At 41.2% G+C, this 20,863-nt stretch overlaps 2 protein-coding genes across 2 annotated transcripts; both read right to left on the bottom strand.

The window, feature by feature from the left end:
- Positions 1–1,822: 1,822 nt before the first annotated feature.
- On the bottom strand, positions 1,823–19,967 carry LOC122358253 (BTB/POZ domain-containing protein KCTD16-like). Its single transcript, XM_043258050.1, has 2 exons — positions 19,777–19,967; positions 1,823–3,330 (listed from the first exon to the last, which is right to left on the bottom strand). The coding sequence occupies exon 2, from the start codon at positions 3,287–3,289 to the stop codon at positions 2,870–2,872; it is 420 nt and encodes a 139-aa protein (XP_043113985.1). The 5' UTR covers positions 3,290–3,330; positions 19,777–19,967; the 3' UTR covers positions 1,823–2,869.
- On the bottom strand, positions 17,407–19,777 carry kctd12b (potassium channel tetramerisation domain containing 12b). The gene has a single exon (XM_043258049.1). The coding sequence runs from the start codon at positions 19,443–19,445 to the stop codon at positions 18,609–18,611; it is 837 nt and encodes a 278-aa protein (XP_043113984.1). The 5' UTR covers positions 19,446–19,777; the 3' UTR covers positions 17,407–18,608.
- Positions 19,968–20,863: the final 896 nt, after the last annotated feature.

Below are 20,863 nucleotides of genomic sequence, written 5' to 3'. Positions count from 1 at the left end.
CCCTAACTCTGTTCGGGAGGCAGACACACTCTGTCAGTTTAAATCTAGATTAAAGACACATCTTTTTAACCTAGCCTACACATAACACACCAACACACTTTTTATTATTCAAATCCGTTAAAGGATTTTTAGGCTGCATTACTTAGATTTGCTGGAACCGGGAACACTACTCCTAAAATACGATGTACTTGTGACATCGTAAACAGAATGGCATCTACGCTAATTAGTCCTGTCTCTTTCTCAATCTGTTTCACAGTTTGTATCCAGACTAGATGGTGGATCAGCACCCAGAGATTATGTTCATCAGAGACCAGAAAACCTAGATGCGCACCGTGGACAGATCACCAGATCCTGATGCACACACACACACACACACACACACACACACAGTCATTTACACTACCTGACACAGCTGTGTTTAAAATTGAACTGGAAGTTAAGTGCTGGGCGTCCGGTCAGAGGAGAACTGACCCCAACTGAGTCTGGTTTCTCCCAAGGTTTTTTTTTCTCCATTCTGTATGGATGGGGTTTTGGTTCCTCTGGCTTGCTTTTTGTCATTGTATTCTTCTACTTTATACTGTACAGTGCTTTGATGCAACCTGTGTTGTTAAAAGCGCTATATAAATAAAAATGATTGATTGATTGAATCCCAGCGATGTTACTCAAGACTTGATCAAGATGCTAAACATCGCTGTGAATTCAGTTCAGACAGCAATTTGGTTCAGTGGTTACTGGGTGAATATATGAAGTACATCCCACACCGAAGCTGGTTTAATGTATATCTAGGCCATATGGACTTCTGCTCTGCATTTAAAGTGAAAAGTCAGAGTTTCTCTCCATTCTAGCCATATGCTTCTTGGGTCTCTCCTTCAGGCGATTTCTTGGGAAATTCAGGTCAGGACCGGTCTGCTATCTAAGGCTCGGGGCAGTGTGTGTCATCCTCAGACGAAGATGTGGAAACTTTGTGCATGGCCTCCAATTCTCTAAATCAATATGGTCTCAGATCACCGAGACCGGTTTATAATAGTCTGGCACCAGAAGTGTGCTATTACAGCTCCATTAGTGCTACCTGTTGAGTTGAATATGATTAGAAAAGCATATCATTTTAGATTACAGCCAATGCGGCTTGACTTCAGAGCAGAAGGTCTTAGAAGGTTTAACGTGACTGTGACCCTTGAGGTGTTTTTTTTTATGTTTTAACATCCCTAAAGTAGACTGGAGATGTATATGCCTTATCAATACGGATAGGGAAGGTCTTGTTGTGCCCAGAACAGGGTACGCACCTTTAATGTCACTTTTACTTCTTTCCACTCCTTCTCCTGGTTTCTTTCTGACTGTCCCAATTTGATCTTTATATCATTCATAATATAATTAGTGCGCGGCTATTTGCATAAATAGCGATAGATGCTATTTACACTAAATACAAACAGCATTCTATCCACATCTTAAATTAGCAGGATTTTCTGATATTTATACTAAAACAGTGCCAATTATCCACACCTTAGTATTGTAGTGCATTATTAAAAAACACATAATAATAATGCAGTGTGTAAATTATCATTTTAATTCAAATTATTACATGGATACCATCTTATCAGGACAATATAAGCCCTCTCTACACCTACCCAACCTCTACCTGATACTTCATTTTCATTATTTTACTTTTTGATTATTTCCGTTTTTTCCGATGTGAAAAATGTTGGTCTAACTCAAAAAAAACGTTGATCAGTTTCGTCTTCCAGTCACCTGACCACCATTATTCATGTTTTTCTCTGATGACGTTACATGAAAGCCATGGAAATGTGCTAAAAAGCAGACTTTAATGTGTAAACGTGATTTAAACCAAACATTTATTGTGCACCGACACAGAAACGATACACTTCCACTTTAAGGTGTTATTGCTTTATTTACTGTCACACAAATTAGTTTGATTTCAGATATCAGCGGTGCGTACCTTTAAATGAATCGATAAATGCATTTTACCATAATTTATTCATGATTCAGGAACATAGTTTATGACATAAAAAAGTTGTAAAAAATCTTGAACCATCAAATAAACCAATGCATCTAAAACCACGAGCAACCTGAAATTCGTGACGCTTTTGTGCTTTTCAGACAGTTTTAAGGAGGATTTGATTATATAGCCTGCATGTTACTTCACTGCTAACAGACTCTGAACTCAAACAAAAGGCTTGCAACTGCTTTGTGATGCATTGCGTTGTCAAAAATAACTGTATTCGTTTTAAATCAGCATAAACACCCGTTCGTTTCCTCGCCTGTCAGTGCAACAAAATAAAGAAGAAGAAACAGCAGCGTGGCAAACAGGTCGTGAACTCTATAAAATGATTAGTGCTGTCAAACGATTAATCGCATCCATAATAAAAGCTTTTGTTTACATAATATATGAGCGTTTACTGTCCATATTTATTATGCATAAATACAAACGCATGCATGTATACGTTTAAGTAAAACAACTTTGTATATTCAATATATTTATTTACAATAGAAAAATAATAACACTGTTTTCAAACTATATACGTCAATATTTGTGAGTTTATATATACGTAATAAACACAGTAGGTATATTATGTAAACAAAAAGTCTTATTTTAGTGATTAATCATGATTAATTATAAAATAACATAACAGGTCATTCAAGAACTGTATTTGAAATGATAAGGAAAGCAATAAATAGTGACACAAAGAAAAAATGCATTTGGGTTTTTTGGCATGAATAACACAGAGTTTAGATCAGCTTGGTGTCTCTGACAAGTCTTTTAATCACAGCTGCAGGGCTCTTCGTGCCACAGCTAGGAAGAGTAACTCACAAAACACATCCAGGAGCCAGACAGCGCTGCTGTTTGTCCGTGTTACGCGTTGTATTTTTTCAGCAGATCACTCTGCCAGTGTCTCTTGCGGTCTGGGAAGAGTTTGGGGATGCGGATTCTCCTGAAATCCTCGATGCATTTCTTCAGCTCCTCCTCCATCAGCTTCTTCTCCTCTTCCTCCGGGTCTTTGCCCAGCGGTCCTCCGTTCTCCCTGGTGCTGCTGGTCACGGGCCGGGGCAGGGTTTTCAGGAGCAGGGTGGTGGGTCGAGCCGGGCTGAGCGCGGCCAGCGGAGGAGGACTGGGATCCCGGAGCAGAGGCGGCTCAGGACTGTCCAGGGCCGGAGGAGGAAGGGGCTCTGAAAGAGATTCACTGTCCAGGTCAAGGATGGTGTTTGTGTCATCCAGGCTACAGACGTTGGAGGTATGTGGGTTATATATGGCCTCCTCCTCTGCTCTGTCCATATCTGGATCACTGAAGCAGAGCGACGCGGACGCTTTGCCTCCTGTCATTACAAAAACAAAACAACATGTATATCAGGGACACCGCAGTATAATAATAAGCTGTTCCACAACAGAACGCCAAACGATTCATCACATCCGTGTGTGGACTGTGCATATATATAACACAACCATATGTTAATATATTAAAAATGGATATTATTAAAAGCAAGAATATATATATATATATATATATATATACAGGAAATACACATATACTATAAATTGTGTATTTTGGATGTGACGTTTGAGAGCACTAGTTTATGTATTAATTACATTTATTTCTGATATAAATTATATGAATTTAAATATAGACATACATGTAAATATTTAATTTTTTTATAAATAAATATACATTAATATATACAGAACACACACATAAATTATGTCATTTTGGATGCAATTAATCACAAATAATCATTTCACAGCACTAATTAAATTCAACAAGTTATAAATTCAGAATTGATTTAAAATGATGCACAAAGATTCTCACCAATTCACCAATTCTCATCAATTTTCACCGTTCCAGGATGATTGAGTATCATTAGCTTTATAAAACGCGAAAACATCTGGAATTATGCAACAGGATAATAATAATAACAAATCTAGTGCACTTACTGGACAGAAAGCAGACAACACTTTATTTTGATAGTCCACTTCAATCATTCTTAGAACTAAACCTGACTGCACCTACATGTCAAAATGTCATGAGTATACAGTGTGAGGTTAGGTTTGGGGTTAGGGCTGAAGGGATAAAAACTAAGCTGCACATTCATCTGGTCATGAACTCTGTGGCTCTCTCCGACGGCCACTGGAGGGAACCATCTCTTGAGTGCTGATTGTTTCAAACCACTTTCCCATCATGCCCCATACCTAGGTCTGATCACCTGCCCAGGTGCTACTCATTAACCTCCCTTTACAAACTGCTCAGACTCCTTTCCCCGGCTGGTAATTCTGAGTGTTCTTACAATTCCATTAATTTCTTGTGCTGATCTTGGACTGTTTATTGTTTCTCTGATTGTTTGCTGCCTGTCTTCTGACCCTTTGCCTGTGCACCTCGACCCTGATTATAGCTGCCTTCCTCAACCCTCTCCTGACTCTGTTCATGATTCTGCCCTTGGCTCCGTTATCCATCTCCGTTGTTGATCTCCTGCCTATCTGACTATTCTTATTAAAGAGCTAGCAAATGGATCTGACCGCCTCTGACTCCTCGTTACACATCTGATGTTTAATAGCAAACCTCTTGCTTTGTGTTTATTTGGATTTTTTTTGTACTGTGCTTCCATCTGGTTAGTCAAGTCAAGTTCCCTTTATTTACAAGTCAATAGAATGTTTGAGGGAGCTTCAATAAAGTGCAGATAGATATTGTAGCATGTTAAAAGTGAAACACATCACAGATTAAAGCGAACTTCACTCATATCATTCCCTGACAAATTGGCTTTATCACATTAAAGCACATAAAGCTGCCCTTGATTGTGGCAGGAGTTCTGGACGCTCAGGTGGTCCATCCACTCCTGAGGGACTTCACACAGAATATACAAGTACATCTCTGTTTGTCTGTTTGCATTTTCAAAGCATTGGCTCTGCTTTGAAAATGGATTTGGACACTTAAGTCACTCTCAGAAATGTTTGGATGTCATTGCATTATATTCAAAATATCAAAACCATCGTCATCTGTGTTTTTCTCAGAACTAAATCCACTCCTAAGTCAAGACTTCTAATCAGCTGGGGTTTTGGTGAGTTTTGGTGGATGTATGAAGTTAGTTCCCTGTCTGTCAGTCACTATGAGTTATGAGTTGTGACGACAGACTAGGGTCTTGCTTGGAGCCCTGATTAGCTCTGATTAAGAGAAAACGCCAATGAAATTTGTTAACTAATCCTGAGCCCCTCCCCGCCACACGGGTAAAAAAATAGGCGACAGGTGTAACTGCTTGTTTGATTTTGCTACGGAGCTGAAAGTCTTCATGACTGCTAGTTCTGATGTGCTACTAGAAAGAGAAGCTGAAACAGAGGCTGTTCTGGGTGGTGCCGAGGACACGATCAGCGGTATTCCTGCATTCCAGCAATTCCCCTGGATGTCTCTGCTAAAAGAGCAATTTCGTTTCTTTTTCAAGATGCCATTTCAGCCACATCCCTCTTGTGTGCAGTCATAATCTGTCTGCGAATGACAGCCACAAGCATTGTCTTCAGTGTCTAGGGATCCAGCATGCTGAGGACGCATTTGGGGTGCATCATTGCAAGGCCATGCCCCTTACAGTGCTGCGATCCCGCCTCTCTATCCTTCAGGATGAATTGGTACCTTCTGTTGTCGTTAACCTGGTTTTTCTGTGGCAAAGAGCAGGCCTAGACGAAAGCAGTGGTGGAGCGGTGGCAGCTGGAGGTTCACGTCGGAGGAGGATGTGCTGAACTGCCGAGAACAGCTTAACAAAGTCCTCAACAGTGTCGCCGAATGGCTCAACCTAGGAGATGGGAGCATCCAAGAAACAAATCTTGTCAGCATCACGCATCTCAGTCAGGTTAAGCCATAGATGGTGTTCTTGGGCCATCAAGGCGGACATCGCCTTCCAGAGGGGCCGCACTGTGACCTTCATCGCAGAGGAAGATGGTCACCGTATGCAGCTCCTGCATCAACCCCTGGTCGGAGCCACCCTTGTGCATCTCTTTCAATGCCTTGGTTTGGTGGACCTGCATGATCGCCATGGTATGTAGAGGTTGAGGTAGCCTGGCCCGCAGCGCTGTAGACCTTAACAGTGAGAGCTGTGGTGGTCCTACAGGCTTTGGATGGGGGCCTGGCACAAGTACACCACAACTGCTCTCTCCACGTGAGAAATATCGCCCCTCTCTGCCCCACCTTCAAGGGTGGTGAGGACGAAGGAGGGAGACATTTTCTGTTCCAAATATGGCTTCCACAGCTGCAGTCACGCCGCATGGGGCGCTACATGCAATGGGCAGACAGCCTCTGTGTCCTCCTCCAGTAAAAGTTCTCACCCTGGTGGAGCTTCCCCAACACTCTCGGCAGTCAGCCTTGGCGAAGCCAGACCCAGTATCGGCGTAGCTTGCCTGGTTCCGGTCGGCCCCTGTACTGCTCCATATAGCTGATTCTCCATGGAGATCCTAATATGTATATCTTCCAGGATGTGGTCTCCGTAGCGTTCTTCTTAGGAAGGCTGCTTCCCCATTGTTCTGCCATCTATACAACAAATAGAAGAGGTTAGCACCCTCTTGGAAGGTTGAAAGTGCTTCTGGTAGAAGTTTTTCTAACTGGCTTCTCCAATAGCCATGTACTCCACTCTGGTACCCTGTGGGCACCAAGGTCAGCGAATTGTTCTGGGGTAATAGTAAATCAGGTGGTAACAGGTTGTGGCATTTTCCATTGGCCCCCAGTTTGTTGTAATGACATAACTTGTAGTGACTGACAGGCAGAGAATGTACCTAACCCTTGTTCCCTGATGGAGGGAATAGAGACGTTATGTCCCCTTGCCACAACCTCGAATCATTGCTGAGAACTGAGACTTGGTTCGGCTCCTCAGCAAATCTAATGAGTGGTACTAAAGCTTAAAAAAAACTTTAAGCTTTAGTATTTTCTATTATTTAAATGGGTCATATATGCTAAAATGTGTTACAGAAAACAAGTTTTTATTTCAAACCTGAAGAATGCTTATTGAAATAGATGGAGGGCAAAATATATATTTTAAAAAGTGTTTTTATAATATGCAAAAAAAATTATATTTTAAAATATATTTTCAAAAAAAGGCAAAATATACTGGTATTTATAAATATATGCTAGAATATGTTTTAGCAAATATATATATTTTTGACATTTATGTATTTCTTTATATTTTATTTATTTGCTGCATGGGTTATCCTAATAGATATAGCGTCTGACCAATGAAATCAGCGGAGGTCGGGTTGTGTGTTTTGGGAGAAAAATCACGCCGTTCAGACATAATTACAGTAAGTGTGACACCAGTGTCTGATTACATTTGGAGCAGCTCTGTGCGGCTGAGCGTGTCTGGAGTGAGTACAGGTGGAACACAGCTGGGAAGAGCTCCAGGAGGACATGCTGCCAAATCTGTTTTGTGTCCCTTGATGTTTGTTTGTTATATCAGCGGTGCAAAGTGTGAGAAGATGATCAGCTGTGCATGACGCTGAGAAAATGCCCCTGCACGGCTTTCACTTGTGTTCGAGCTCTGGCATCATTTCATCTGCTTCCAATCACATACACAAACTCCCTCATTCAGCCACAGGCTCAGCAGCACTGAAAGCGCTTACATAGCCCAGAAATACTGAAAAAAACTGTGCATTCCAGTGCTGCACCAGTGTGTGTGTGAAAATGAGTGTCCATATAACGTGGGATGGTGTGTGTTTTGTGAGATTTCAAAGTGTGGGAGAGAAAATCTGCAGGCAGCTCTCATGAGTTTCTCTGAATCCCATTAATGGGTGAATAAATATAGAGAAGCGTCACTCAAGATTTACACACGTTCTTAAACATATCACCTTATCAGAGTCACATACCGGGCACACCAGTGCTTTTATTTTATTTAGAATTTTTTATGCAGTTTATGCATGTAGAGTAAACATGGCAAGGTCATATTTTAGCCCATTATTTCATTTGTAAAATATATATACATCATAGTGTTGTTGTATTACTGGTATTTTTTTATATCTGCACAACATGTTTTTTTGTTTTGATGAGAATCTAAATATAATCGCTATTTAGAATTATAAAAATTACTGACAGATTAGAAAATTAGCTCAGATTTTCACTCACCAACAGTTTTATGGAGACCTCTGACAAATGCATGAAATCTGAGGCAAAACGGTGCTCGCTCACATGACAATGTTTGAAAGTGTGCATTATCAAAGATCTGAGGAAAACCTGTGTCAGATGTGACTCAATGCAAAGGGCTCAGCATACACCACGCATGGTCAGATTTCACTCATGAGCTGACTCAGGTGTGTTTGATGAAGGAGGCATATATATAAAGTACAGCTCTGTGGAATGTGGTAATCACTGCTATACACTTTGAAATCTACAGTAATTTACTGTGTTTGTGTTTGTATACTAGTTCACAGAAGAATACCTCAGTCAACATCGTAGTAATGTGGGAAGTACTGTGAGTGTCTCTGTAACCAGTAATGTCTTGTAGAAAACACAATAACTAATTATGTACTGTAGAAAATTACAGTAACCAACAAGGTGCAAAAAAAGTAACCTATTATATTCAGGTTAGTTTTCAAGAGAGCCTCAGTGAGACTTTACCTGTACAAAAACAGCCCGTTATACTGCTTCATACTAACCTTTATTCAGTACCATATATCTTTAAACCTTAGTATCACAAATACAGCCCCCAGAAAGTGATTTCAACACACTGGCACACACTAGGGTTTCCAGACAGTTACTGTATTTAATTTGTCTTTACTGTAATTCGGTTACATTTTAGGTACTAGAACTAGAAGGTCACCAAGATTTAATTGTTTTCGACATATTCAGCAATACGTTAAAAATAATTAATGAAGCTTGGTATAATGATAATGTTTATTTATTTTGGCCGAATCTGTATAACTAACTAAATCTGCACTGATTTTGGTTAGTCCACTGACATGGTAAACTATCTCTGACGACTCGTGCCGTCCTACACTGACCTGTGTGATGAGAACAAAAAGGTTGCAAAATAGTGGCTTTTACTTTACAGTTACATGGTTGCTACTTTAAATGGCTTATTGCAAACCTTACTGTAACCACAAGTATATACTAAAGTAGACATCCTGCGCCCAGAGCGTGTGGTTACTAGAAAGTAAAACATCATTAAAATGGCTGCCTGAAACGAGGAGTGTGGCAGAACTAATAAAGAATCCCACAAGATAGAAGAAAGGCGTGAAGCAGGAGAAAGTACAGCCGGGCTCAATATAGGAGGGGTCCGAAATGTACACGATGGAGGCATACGCTGTTGTAATCATGACAGTGAGGTTGCATTATTGCATGAGCAAACAATGATCAAGTCCAAAGATCAGGGACAGCACACAGACATATGCAAGTTAAAAGAAATCCAAGACTTGAATTCGGCTCCCCTTCTGCAAGCTCCTCTGAAATACACTGCACTTCAGAGATCCAGAGACATAGAGAGCATCTGCCTCCAGCTCAACATCAGATGCCCAAAACACTTTGCAGGACTGGATCAGCGAGGGACGGCCAGTGTCTCTCCTCCACAAGAACACAAGCTTCCAGTGAAGCTTTCATTTATAAAATATCAAAGCAAGAATAGTTCAAGCATGACGAATGCCCAAGCATTTCTCACAGGAGAAATCTGAGGAGTGATGATGATGATGATGATGATGATGATGGGGTGAACCGCTGTGGATCTGTAGCTTCCTTTCAGCGCCGGTCTGGAAAGATCTGGAAGTGACTTTCCTCAGCTCATTTCCAGGCAGTCCATCTGTTGTCTGTGGCACATTTTTACAGCACCGTCATCAGCTTCAATGTGTTATGAGAAAAATTAACAAGTGTGTGTGTGTGTGTGTGTGTGTGTGTGTGTGTGTGGCCACGAATGTGAAAGATCATCAACACAGTCGTGCTCACGAAACAACAACTCAGTTCAAGATGTCATTTAACATTCAAAGGACAGTTCATTTCTAGAAAGAGCAGCTGTAACATGCTGTCAGCTAACTGTCCTTCTCAACTCTCACAAAATGCACAAAGACACAGGAAGGGGACCATTTACAGAAATTGCTATACATTACATGAAAGAAGACGCCAGCATGTTATTTTGGTAATATGGTAGTGTGTGGGATTTTTTTAATAAGTGCTGTCAAATGATTAATCGCAACCAAAATAAAGGCTTTTCTATGTATAATATATGTGTGATCTGTGTGTATATATATATATATATATATATATATATAATATATATATATATATATATATATATATATGCAACAATTTCATACCACAAGAGCAAAACACCTACCATCAAGCAAAGTGTAATAGTTACTGACTGACAAGAAAACAGTCGGCCTGTGTCTTGAGTATCTGTTATCTTATGTTCACCCAGTGCTGGTTAAGAGCCTGTGATCTGGCCTTGAGTGGGCTGTGAGATGCTTTTCAAAGAGGCAAATGCATATTGTCTCTATGGTTACGGTTCATAATGGCTTTATGATGTAGTCACACTGAGGAGGGCCCTTTAATGGCTTTGGATTTAAACTTCAATATTTGCTCAATATAAAATAATAAATCTGATCTTCTGTCCTAAAAGAAGGATCATCGTGATGTGATTTTGCTGTATTTTTGTCCCAATAAAAATCCTAAAAGCAAACAATCAAGCACAGCATGAACAGCTTTGGTCAAAACCTATATCCTCGTGGACAGTGCTTTAGCATGGCCTGTTTGTTTTGGGAGACCGGAATTTAACGCTTGCAGAGGGGTGGAACATTTCTGGTTCTTTTCCGAAATTTCCAGAAATCCCTGGAAGATTTTAAAAAATCCTGAAAAGTCTCTAGAATTTCTGGCACATTTCCGAAATTTACTGGAAATGCTCCACCTTTTTGCCATTCTACTTTGGCAAAAAGGTCCTTTACAACACACACACACACACACACACACACACACCCCTCCTCCCTCACACACACACCGCTTTATAGTCACTTTATATTGTACTGTGTGAATAAAGGTGAAAAATGTCCCCATAAAAAGAAGCTTAGCTCTAAAGCATTTGTGTCTACCCGATAAATCCCAATAAATTCCAGGCTAACTTTATCATCTGTAGGCTGCCAAGGAGCGGTTATAGGTTTTTGCTAGAATAAATAGTGTTGCATACAATTTGAACTAGTCAGCAAAAATGCATCATGGATAGTTCTGAGAGAAAGCCTGTGTCGAGACGATATCCAGACCATGGTGATAAATATGATATTTACTTATTCATATGACCTTTTCGCCAACTGACGGTTCTCACCAGTAACCATGAAGACTCCTCAAACCAACAGATTCCCCGGCGCAGAAGAGCTGTGCTAAAGAACAGATGGTGTAAAAGAACTGTTCCACAAGTGACGTGCTGTTCTGCGTTTTAACCACAGATGGCGATATAGAAGCCAAGCAATATTCTTTTACCCCACTGAAACTGAAAATGCCCCACAGATCAATTGTTATGATCTCTAAAACACTGTAGCTCATATTTACACTTTTCTATCAATAAAGATTAAGTAAATGTATTTACATAAAAGATTTATTTTAATTTTTCAGCACTGATGTCAGAAGTCAGTTGTGTGGACGTGGCCTACTGGAAGATTCATTCTGTATATTCAAACGCAAATATCATCCTTACTGGACAACTTGCAGGATTAATTAATTGTAAAATGCTTGTTTAATGATTTGAAGAAGTATTGCAGTGTTGCTGCGGAGGGTTTGTGAAGTCTATTCAGGGTTGAAGGACAGTGCAGAGAGATCAAACAAGAAACTGACTGCCATGGGTGAAGTACCACTGTATTGCTGTACATGTTCCTCCATCTGTGAAGTTCTCATCTCCATTCCCTCAAGTGTTTCTGAACAATGCAGACGTGGGCTGTAATTAATCCCACTGTGTCAATATTTGTCTTTATATTCTCTTTGAACTTTCTCCCTGAGTCTCTTGTTTATCTGTAGTGACAGCTGCCTGTACCATGACAGATTCTTAACGCATTACGCACATGCCAGCCTCAATCTGACTCACGCTATGTGTGAATGTAAGCAGTTATAGACTGATTGAAATAGAGTGGTGAAAATAAACAGAAGCCTAGCTAAAAATCTAAATTTCAAAAGCATTTCCAATCCACAAGTTCAGGACCGCCCAGTATAAAGCACTTCAGTCAGAGGTAAGAACCCATTCTTGTAAATCTTGTTGGGTTGGGCTACTGAGGATAGAGCTTTCTGGAGATTATTGACTATTAGAGAGCAGATTAAAGACTCAAGGCTCCAGATGGTTGAGATGATTCCCAGCATGTTTGCTTCTAGTTCAGCAATAGAAACAATTTCAACCGTGACACTGTCTTCACCTCAGCTTTTTCAAACTATGAGCAAACCCCCAAAAGCCTCTGTAGAATTACAGAAATTTATCAGCCGATGCTGAAACCACCAAAGTATGCCAAAGCACCCCTAGTGAAAATGTTCTTACACAGAACTTTTTGGACTGGCAAGAGCCAGCCCAGCTAGAAGCACATTTGACTAATGCTTCTTGGCTAGTCATAGTGTCCATTTGTCTCACCATTTTTAAGGATTTCCTGATAGTCCTTTTCTGGCTTGGACGAACAGAGATATGGCAGAATAAGGATGCCAAGTCTTGTTCCTGGAGACAGTACCGGTGGCCAGCTGGTAGGAGATGTGTGGGTTAACCTCACTCACTTGATCTCAAGAGGTGCACTACTGAGGCTAGATGCCGCAGTCCTTATTGTCCTTATTAGTGCTCGACTCTAGAGCCAGGAACACCAGCTTGAATCAGAGTGAGTGTGGTGCAATCAGCTTCATCATCATCATCTTCAGAAACACTTGGTAGATAGAGACAGGTGTGTTCGATTAGGTTGAACTAAACTCTGCAGGTAGTCAGATTTACAGAAACGAGACTGCCTTGCTTTAAAACTTCAGTGGCTGATAAAGCCTTGCCCTACCCTACTGTTTAAAACCTGTTTAGATGACTTTTCCTTGTTTGGAAGTCCTATGGGACTTCCAGTGAGATGGGTGCAGCTCTGCATACCATGGTGGTACTGATGCTGTCAAAGAGCTTAGATAAGTCATTTGGTGCTTTATACAACCAAACATACAGTTTATGCGACCGGCTGCTCCATGGCTAAACCTTACAGATGTCTAGATGTCAGATGTCTACAATCTTCTCACTTCTTGCTTCGTGAAACAATGCCAACAGAGATGTGTAGTTTACAAAGTTTTCTTTTAGACAGTAGCCATATGATGTGTGCTGAGATGTGTATACGGAGTAAGACAATATACTTTTCCCTGCTGCTCAGTCACTTCGGAGTCTGATTTGAGGAGGTCTGTGAGGCACAGGAACACAGCACTCTTATTTATTCCTATTTTATGACAGGCTTTCTTCAGTCAGCACCCTAATCCACTGATGGATTCTGTTGTAATTGTTTTACAGTGATAGAGACTCTGCAATGAAGTGTCAAGGGGTGTTTCCATTGAAACATATTTGGCATGTCTCCTGAATGACCTTCCTTGGGAGATTCCAATCAAGTAGATCTACTTTCCCAGGCTCAACCTTTAAACAGTGCTCTTAGTTTAGATCGGTGACTGGCTTCCAGTCCGTTGTTTTTATGCCCTTCACTCACAAACTTCCCTCCTTCTCGTTCACTCAGAAGTATGTCATTGATTACCTTGCATGAGTGCCCACTACTGACAGATGCCTTGGACTGGGCTGAACTGGAACGTCCTAAGCCATGAATCACTTAGAATCCACTACGGAGTTGGATTATTGTTTTTCCCCAATGCAGTACTCTTGTATTTAGGTATGCTTGGGATATGATGAAGCCATTTGGGGTGGGGATAAATGAAACCTGATCTGTGTTAATGTCACAGTCGTGTTACACTGTGGTCTAAGAGTGCCTATGAAGCAGACTCGCTCCCTCTGTCAAAATCAAGAGGTCTAGGGTCTGTCTATATAAACTGCCCCTGTCCAATTCACAAAGTGGAACATACTTCAAAACGGCAGCAGGGATTCCCCTGAGGAGAAGTGCTAAGGGAAGTTCGCTAGTGTGTATCTAAAAGTGGAGTGGAACGCAGTCCTGGTCTGTTGTCACCACCCTGTTGGTTGCCTGTAGCTGGTGCTACTATCTTCAGGAACGTTTTAATGTCAGTGTGGCAGACGTCTAAGAATCTTATTAGATTTTACAGGGACTCTATAGAGCCACTCAAGTCAGTCTCGGATATAATTCAGATTTATAAGATGGTCTTGTTGTTGGCCTTGACAGAGGGTGGACACTTAACAGGCCTGATTGGTTACCCTGCCCTATATTGATTTTACCCCTGGTCTGGTGAAGGTTTTGTTGCAATCAACCTAGGTTACTTACCTAAGGTCACTTTCACTTTATTTGACTCTCTTTTATGACTCTCTTATAGTCTTTCTCCTTCACCCTTTGAGTTGCAGATGACTGAAAGACTCCATTGGCTTTTTCCTGTGAAGACGTTATGAATTTACATTGACTGCACAAGCCAGAGGCATAAATATGATCAGCTGTTTGTTCGCTTTGATGGCCGCCACAGGGGTGTTGCTGCTAGGAAACAAAAGATGTTGCATTTGGTGAAGGATGTGATTTCTCTTGTTTATGAGGAACATATGTTAATTTTGCCTCTTGGCATTCAGGGTTACACTTCTAGAAGCATTATCTAAGGATTCGTCTTTGGAGGAAATTTGTATGATTTTATAATCTGGACATGGACTACTGGTTCTTGGGTTCATCTGACTGAACATGTGTCAGCTCATATTCCTCTATATCCCTGTCTATGTGTTTCTTGATAAACTGCCAGTTTCTATGTAGTATGGCACTGTGGTATGTTTTTCCCATAGGATCAGCTACTAATGTATTGTTAAGTGAACCTATGAAAGAGAAAGGTTTGTAACCCTGGTTCCCTTAGGATGGAACAAGACACTTTATATCTGCCATAATATCACATGTCTTATTCTCTACTCAGTGAATTTGGGTTATGTATGTAACTAAGGCATTTCACAGTCTTGTGTGTTGCTTTTTTTAATGGTTCAGTTGCTCAGTCTGAACCTGAGTTCAAATCCACCTACACCCTTCTGCCCCCACAGGTCTTCCTTCATTGTATGTTATTTGGTTGTTAACTGTGGTATTTCTGCATCAACATTATGTGCAGCTGCATCTATTTACTAGTGCATCTTAGGAACTCACTGCATTGAAGTATTTGTGAATTCTTTGCACAGATCAATGGATGCAAGAGATCCAAAGAATGCGAGGTACTCTGAAAGCAATTTATTTATAGACAAGCAACAGGAGGAATGCATCATACTATGATTTATATTATACAGTTTCATATAATATAACTAGTAACTGGGAACATGCAAAGATTGCAAAATGTATACAACAAGTTTGCACTGATTTCAACTGTTAGCCACACCACCTGAACCAAACCCCAAAATGTCCTCGTTCCTAGTGAAAAAACACCAACCCTACTAACTGAACGCTGCTCGAAGGAGCCTGATTCTCAAAAATGAAAAAACAACCACAAAAACAAAAAAAAGACTATTTGACACAAGAGATAGGAATGTTGGGGAATATTAATGCAATTTCTATCAAAATATGGAGCTAAAGGTTTGTAATAGAATCCATAAGAATCCTCCAATCATCAGCTACAAATAAATAAAGATTGTTGCACTGAAAAATAAGCATTTCAGTTTGAGTAGGATATTATTGGATTCTTATTTGACACCATTAGTATCCCAGTGGATTGTCATTTCCAATATATGACAGATATTGTAATAGCGATCCTCACATTCCTTGAGGATTACCGGACTAGTGTCCATAATGAATTATTACAAAATGAAACGGTTTCTTCTAAAATATTCAGATCTTTTACTTAAGAGAAAACCCAGAAGAAGCAGGAAATGATTACATTTAAAACAAACGATACAACAGCACTTGTTATCAGTTCAGAGGCTCAGAGGTTCTTTCTCATCGTCAGCGGATAAGTTTCGAGTCCCTCTCCCTCACTGCCTCTTTTAATTAGTAAAGCTGATCAATCGAGGCATCATCACCCCCACCCATCATCATCAAGAGCTGTGTGCCTTGGACCGAGGATATTAATGATTTCAGTGAATCAAACGGAAAAATCCAAGAATCAGTCATTGAAAAATCCTATTATGATTGGGGGGATATATCCACCTTAGTGCCTATTATGATTATGACTTAGGAGTTACAGCGAGGCAGAATGGCTGCAGAGCTGCTTAATAGCTGTGCCTAGACCCTATAAATAACATCAGCACACAATGCAACAATTATACAGCTGGTCAGAGTGAAGGATCGGCTGTTTACTGTCACAAATCACTGTCATTTAGCTATTGCACAGAGCTTAGATGTTTCATAAAACCCACCTGCTGCCATATCTAGAAACTCTCAAATACATTGCCAGTCCAAACCCATCTGACTTCTGTAGTGTACCCCATTTACAAGTAAAACGGGAAATTGATATGATTGTGAAAAGTTGGCGCTCCAAATCTTTTTAGGACATCTGGTCTGTGATGTTACTTGAGCATATAGTTTTTATCAGAAACTCTAAATCCATGCAGCAGTGTTTTAGATGGTTGACTACGTATAGGGGATGTTGGCCATATATCAACTAACAAAGGATGTTAATGTTTCAGACAGCTGGATAATTTCAGCTCTTGTAACAACGATCTCAGTTTGTCTGTTTGAATCATCTTTATATTTACTGAGCTGAAAAGATATTTAAATATGTTTTTCGCTAGTTCCTCGCTGGAGTACAATGTGAGCTGCTCAGTGTGCCAGAGCAATCTTAATTAGATAGATTAGACACAGCAACACAAAGGCTGGTTGGGTAATCTGCTTTGACTGAGCTGGTTATAGGTTTGTCCTGGTTTTCATTCTGGCCTTGCCTGTGTTCACGCTTTGAAGTCTCCGCGGAAGGAACGAATGAAAGAGAGACACTGGGAAGCAGCGTGAAAACAGAGGAGTCAGTGGAGAAGAGACTTTAGGGGAGAAAGATTTAATAAACTGATGTAACGCTTCCATTTTCTCTTTAACTTTCACTGAGCAACGCAGAACTATCCAGTATCAATATTCAGCCTGCAAAAAAAATGCTACCAAAATGTGTAAGACAGAATAAACATAAAAAAATACAAATCTGTTTGAGTGAATCTCATGCCGTTTCTGACTCGTATGCTTTTATGCTTGCTATAGAAGTTTTACTGGTGAAACACTAGCTTGAGCATTAACTGTTGCTTTAATCTAGGATTGACTTCATTTCATAAATATGACAGGAAATGTATATGTATTTCATTTCGGCCTGTTTTTGGTAAAGTGTAAATACATACATTTGGTTTTATATTGAGGACAAAATACTCGATAAATAATTATATTTTTATTCATGCTTTCATAAAGACACTTTGAGGCTTGCACTTCACTTTAAACAATGCCTCAACAAAACCTTTAAAACACTATCAGGAAATTAGGATTAAGAGATTAAGTTCATTTCTGATCGACATAATACGTATCAACCAGTAATTGATTTGATCTCAAATGACATCTCAGAAATAAAATCCGCCTGTGTTTCAGTTAATGGCAATTCTGGCCTGAGGTTACAATCGAAATACCCGAAATGTAAAGTTCTAGTCTAACTGCATTTAATGAAGAAGAAAATATCTACTTAACTGATACCTGCATGATTGTAAAAATAATATATGGTGGTTTTTACAGGCTATGGCTTAAGTAGGCCCAAGCAAACATTAATTACTGAATGCACTTGAATAATTCATTTAAATACGTGTATCTTTAAATTTAAATATAAAATATGAAGCATGTAGCTCCGAAACCAAAAATAATATTAGCCCATGAGATGATTTAAACTAGATTCAGTTAAGCTATTTTCAGCTGAACTGGCAACTCAGGTAGACCTAAAAATAAAACTTGAGTGTTCTGACCACAACGTTCGACTCCTATCAAATCTAGCCTTACACGAGTAAAACACAGAAAGCTTAATAACACCGCTAATACAGCTCAGCACTTTCAGGTGGCATTATACCGTTCTGTGCAATTAATGGCTACCTGCTTTGACACTATTCATTAATGCTAGATAAAAAAAAACAGTTCGACACATTAATATAATCGATGTAAAACAGCTTGTCCAATCCAAACAGTCTGCACGGTTTCATCTCTTGGTCTCACAGTGACCGCATCTATCCATAAAGATGGTTTTATAACTCCCTATGATAATGACCCAAATTACATAATCTACTACGTCTCTATTCCGCATCACGAACAACTCGAAAGCTCTGCAATGTGTCAGACGATTTGAGTGACATAAGACAAGCCCTCTGGAAAGGCTCGAGCCTAGTTTAGCAGTTCATCTCCACCTGGACAAAACGCATCAACTGAGAAAGGGAAGGCAGTCTCTCGGTGAGGGGAAGATCAACAGGGCTCGTTGGAGGGAGGGATCGTTACTGGAGCGCAGCGGGAAGAGGTTTAGGGGCTCGGAGGTGGGGAAGTCTGACGGACGGCGATCTAGAAGCTTCTAGGTGATCTGTGGCTTGGGAGGCAGGGTTTAAGATCACTCACGGTAGAATACGTATTCGGTGTAGCTGGCCCAGATTTTGTCGTCAGTCTGCTCGTGAGCGAAGGCGCAAGTCCCGGTGGAGTTGCAAGCCACCATGTGGAAGCCGGCATCGGCCAACCGGTCAAAAGCCTGCTCCAAGAAAGTAAACTTTAGGTAATAGCGCGCCGTGTAGCGCTCAGGCGGGCGATCGGGGTCACGGCTCTCGTTCAGCGTTTCCCCGAAAACCTCCTTCGCGAGAGAAGTCTTCCCACACACCATAATCCGAGCCACTCGCCGGAACTTGGCGTCTGATTGGCTGTCGCGGCCGAGGGTGTAAGAGCCCCGGTAGCCGATGGTGATGAACCCGGAGCACTTTCCGTCGCCCGACGCCAAGCTGGAGCAGGCGACGGCCCCGAGGCTCCGGGCGATGTCGGCCCCGGGCGAGGGCTCCTCGGGGTCGCTCTGGCAGCCCTCGTCACCCAGAGAGTTCTGCTTACTGAGCTTCGGCGCCAGGAGCTTAACGAGCTCAGGGAGGTTGAAGAACTCGGCCTCCCGCTGCAGCCGTCCTCGCTCCGGGAAGTGATCGGGAAGAACGAGCTGCTGGTCGCGCATGTAATCCAGAATATAACGGAACAGGAAACCGTCTCGGTCCACGAAAAAACGACCCTTGGTGTCGCGAGGGAGGTTCTTGGTGCTCTTCTGGCTGAACATCTCCCACAGGAGCGAGTCCGGCACACTTGTTAAAGTCGAGTAGCGGGTGATATACACCTGACCCCCAACGTTTAGCTCAATGATCTCCGGAAAGGCCAGTTCATCGACAGGAAGGCTAATAGCATTGTCAGGTAAAGCCATGTTTCAGAATGATTGGTGAAAGATTGAAAAAAAAAGTCAACTTTGGGACTGAAATTTACTGTGGAGTTTAAAATATCGATAATGTCAGAAATGTATCAGTGAACTCACAACACGTCTCCAGTTCACCATCACGGTCGAGAAACGCAATCTACGCATAGTAATCCGTCAGTAATGAGTTTTAAAGCATGTCAATTAGCGCACGTGGCTCGGAAAAGCTCGCCGGTGTTAAACGCTGCCGAGCAAAGGCTGACTTTCCAGATGATGTCCCTTTCATTTGTCCATAACCGAAGGTCCCAAACATACGGACAGCGTCCGATTCACACGAACCTACCGTGAGTCAAGCACTGGAAGCATGCCGTCTAAAGAGCCGCCTGTGAGCAAATGTCCGCTGCTGTCACGAAGATGACATTTTTGCACAACGTCCAGCGGAGGAATAGATGTGAACGATGAAGCGTCATGATGGGTTTCTGTCGCTGCTCGCGCTCTGCAACCGGACCATAATATCCCGCGCGCCGGCCACGCCCCTGAGCGGCGACGTCACCGGCGCCAGCCCCGCCCCCGCGGTATCACACTTGAACGAATCAGTGCAGAAAACAAGACGTGTCAGAAAACTTCGTTCACTTTGCGATTTAAGGAGAATGCAGGCTAATTACTCGCTGATTTCCTTTTATTTATTTATTTAGCAATTATAATTTGTTTATATAACACAACTATAATTGTAATGCTTAATTTAAATTATTTATCTACGATTAACATAATTTTAGTCGTTACTGACAGTAGGTTATTATTCAGTTAATTGCATGTTTTTTAATAATAATGAGTTTCCTAAACGGGTTCAGATTTATATGGTTACCAATAAAACACACACACACAACGAAATAGAAATTGGAACAAAATGTTAAAATAGAATGTAATACTGCCATCTAGTGGACAAAAAATGAGCTGTGACCAGATGTTTCAGATATCTGTCTCTTTCTCTCTCTCTCACACACACACACACACACACACACACACACTCTCTCTCTCTCTCTCTCTCTCTCTCTGTAATTTTGTGTAAAGCTTAATTGTTTCCTCATGGGGGCCAAAAATGTCCTCACAAGTCCAAAATTGCATTGTATCGGCATACTCGTGTGGACATTTTGCCCTATAAGATAGGGAATAAGGGACCCTCTGTGTTTGATGGATAAGCTAAGCTGAATGCAGGGCTGCACCGTGTCTCTCGAGCCCAATCTCACAAAGCTGCACTGCAGAGGATCAAATTGAGTTTGCAGTCAAGATAAAGATAAGGCACAGCTCACAGCAAGCACCGTGAGGCAAGCAGGCCTGTTTTAAGGGTGTTGCTGGAGCATGATAGTGTTCTGTGCTGCAGAGCGCTCTGTAGACTCCGGCGGCTCCGTCATAGATTATCATTGAGTTTA

Source organism: Puntigrus tetrazona, chromosome 14 (genome assembly GCF_018831695.1).
Source record: "Puntigrus tetrazona isolate hp1 chromosome 14, ASM1883169v1, whole genome shotgun sequence".
Lineage (NCBI taxonomy): Eukaryota > Metazoa > Chordata > Actinopteri > Cypriniformes > Cyprinidae > Puntigrus > Puntigrus tetrazona.
Note: the sequence above shows the minus strand (reverse complement) of the source record. Positions and strands in the feature narration are given on the sequence as shown.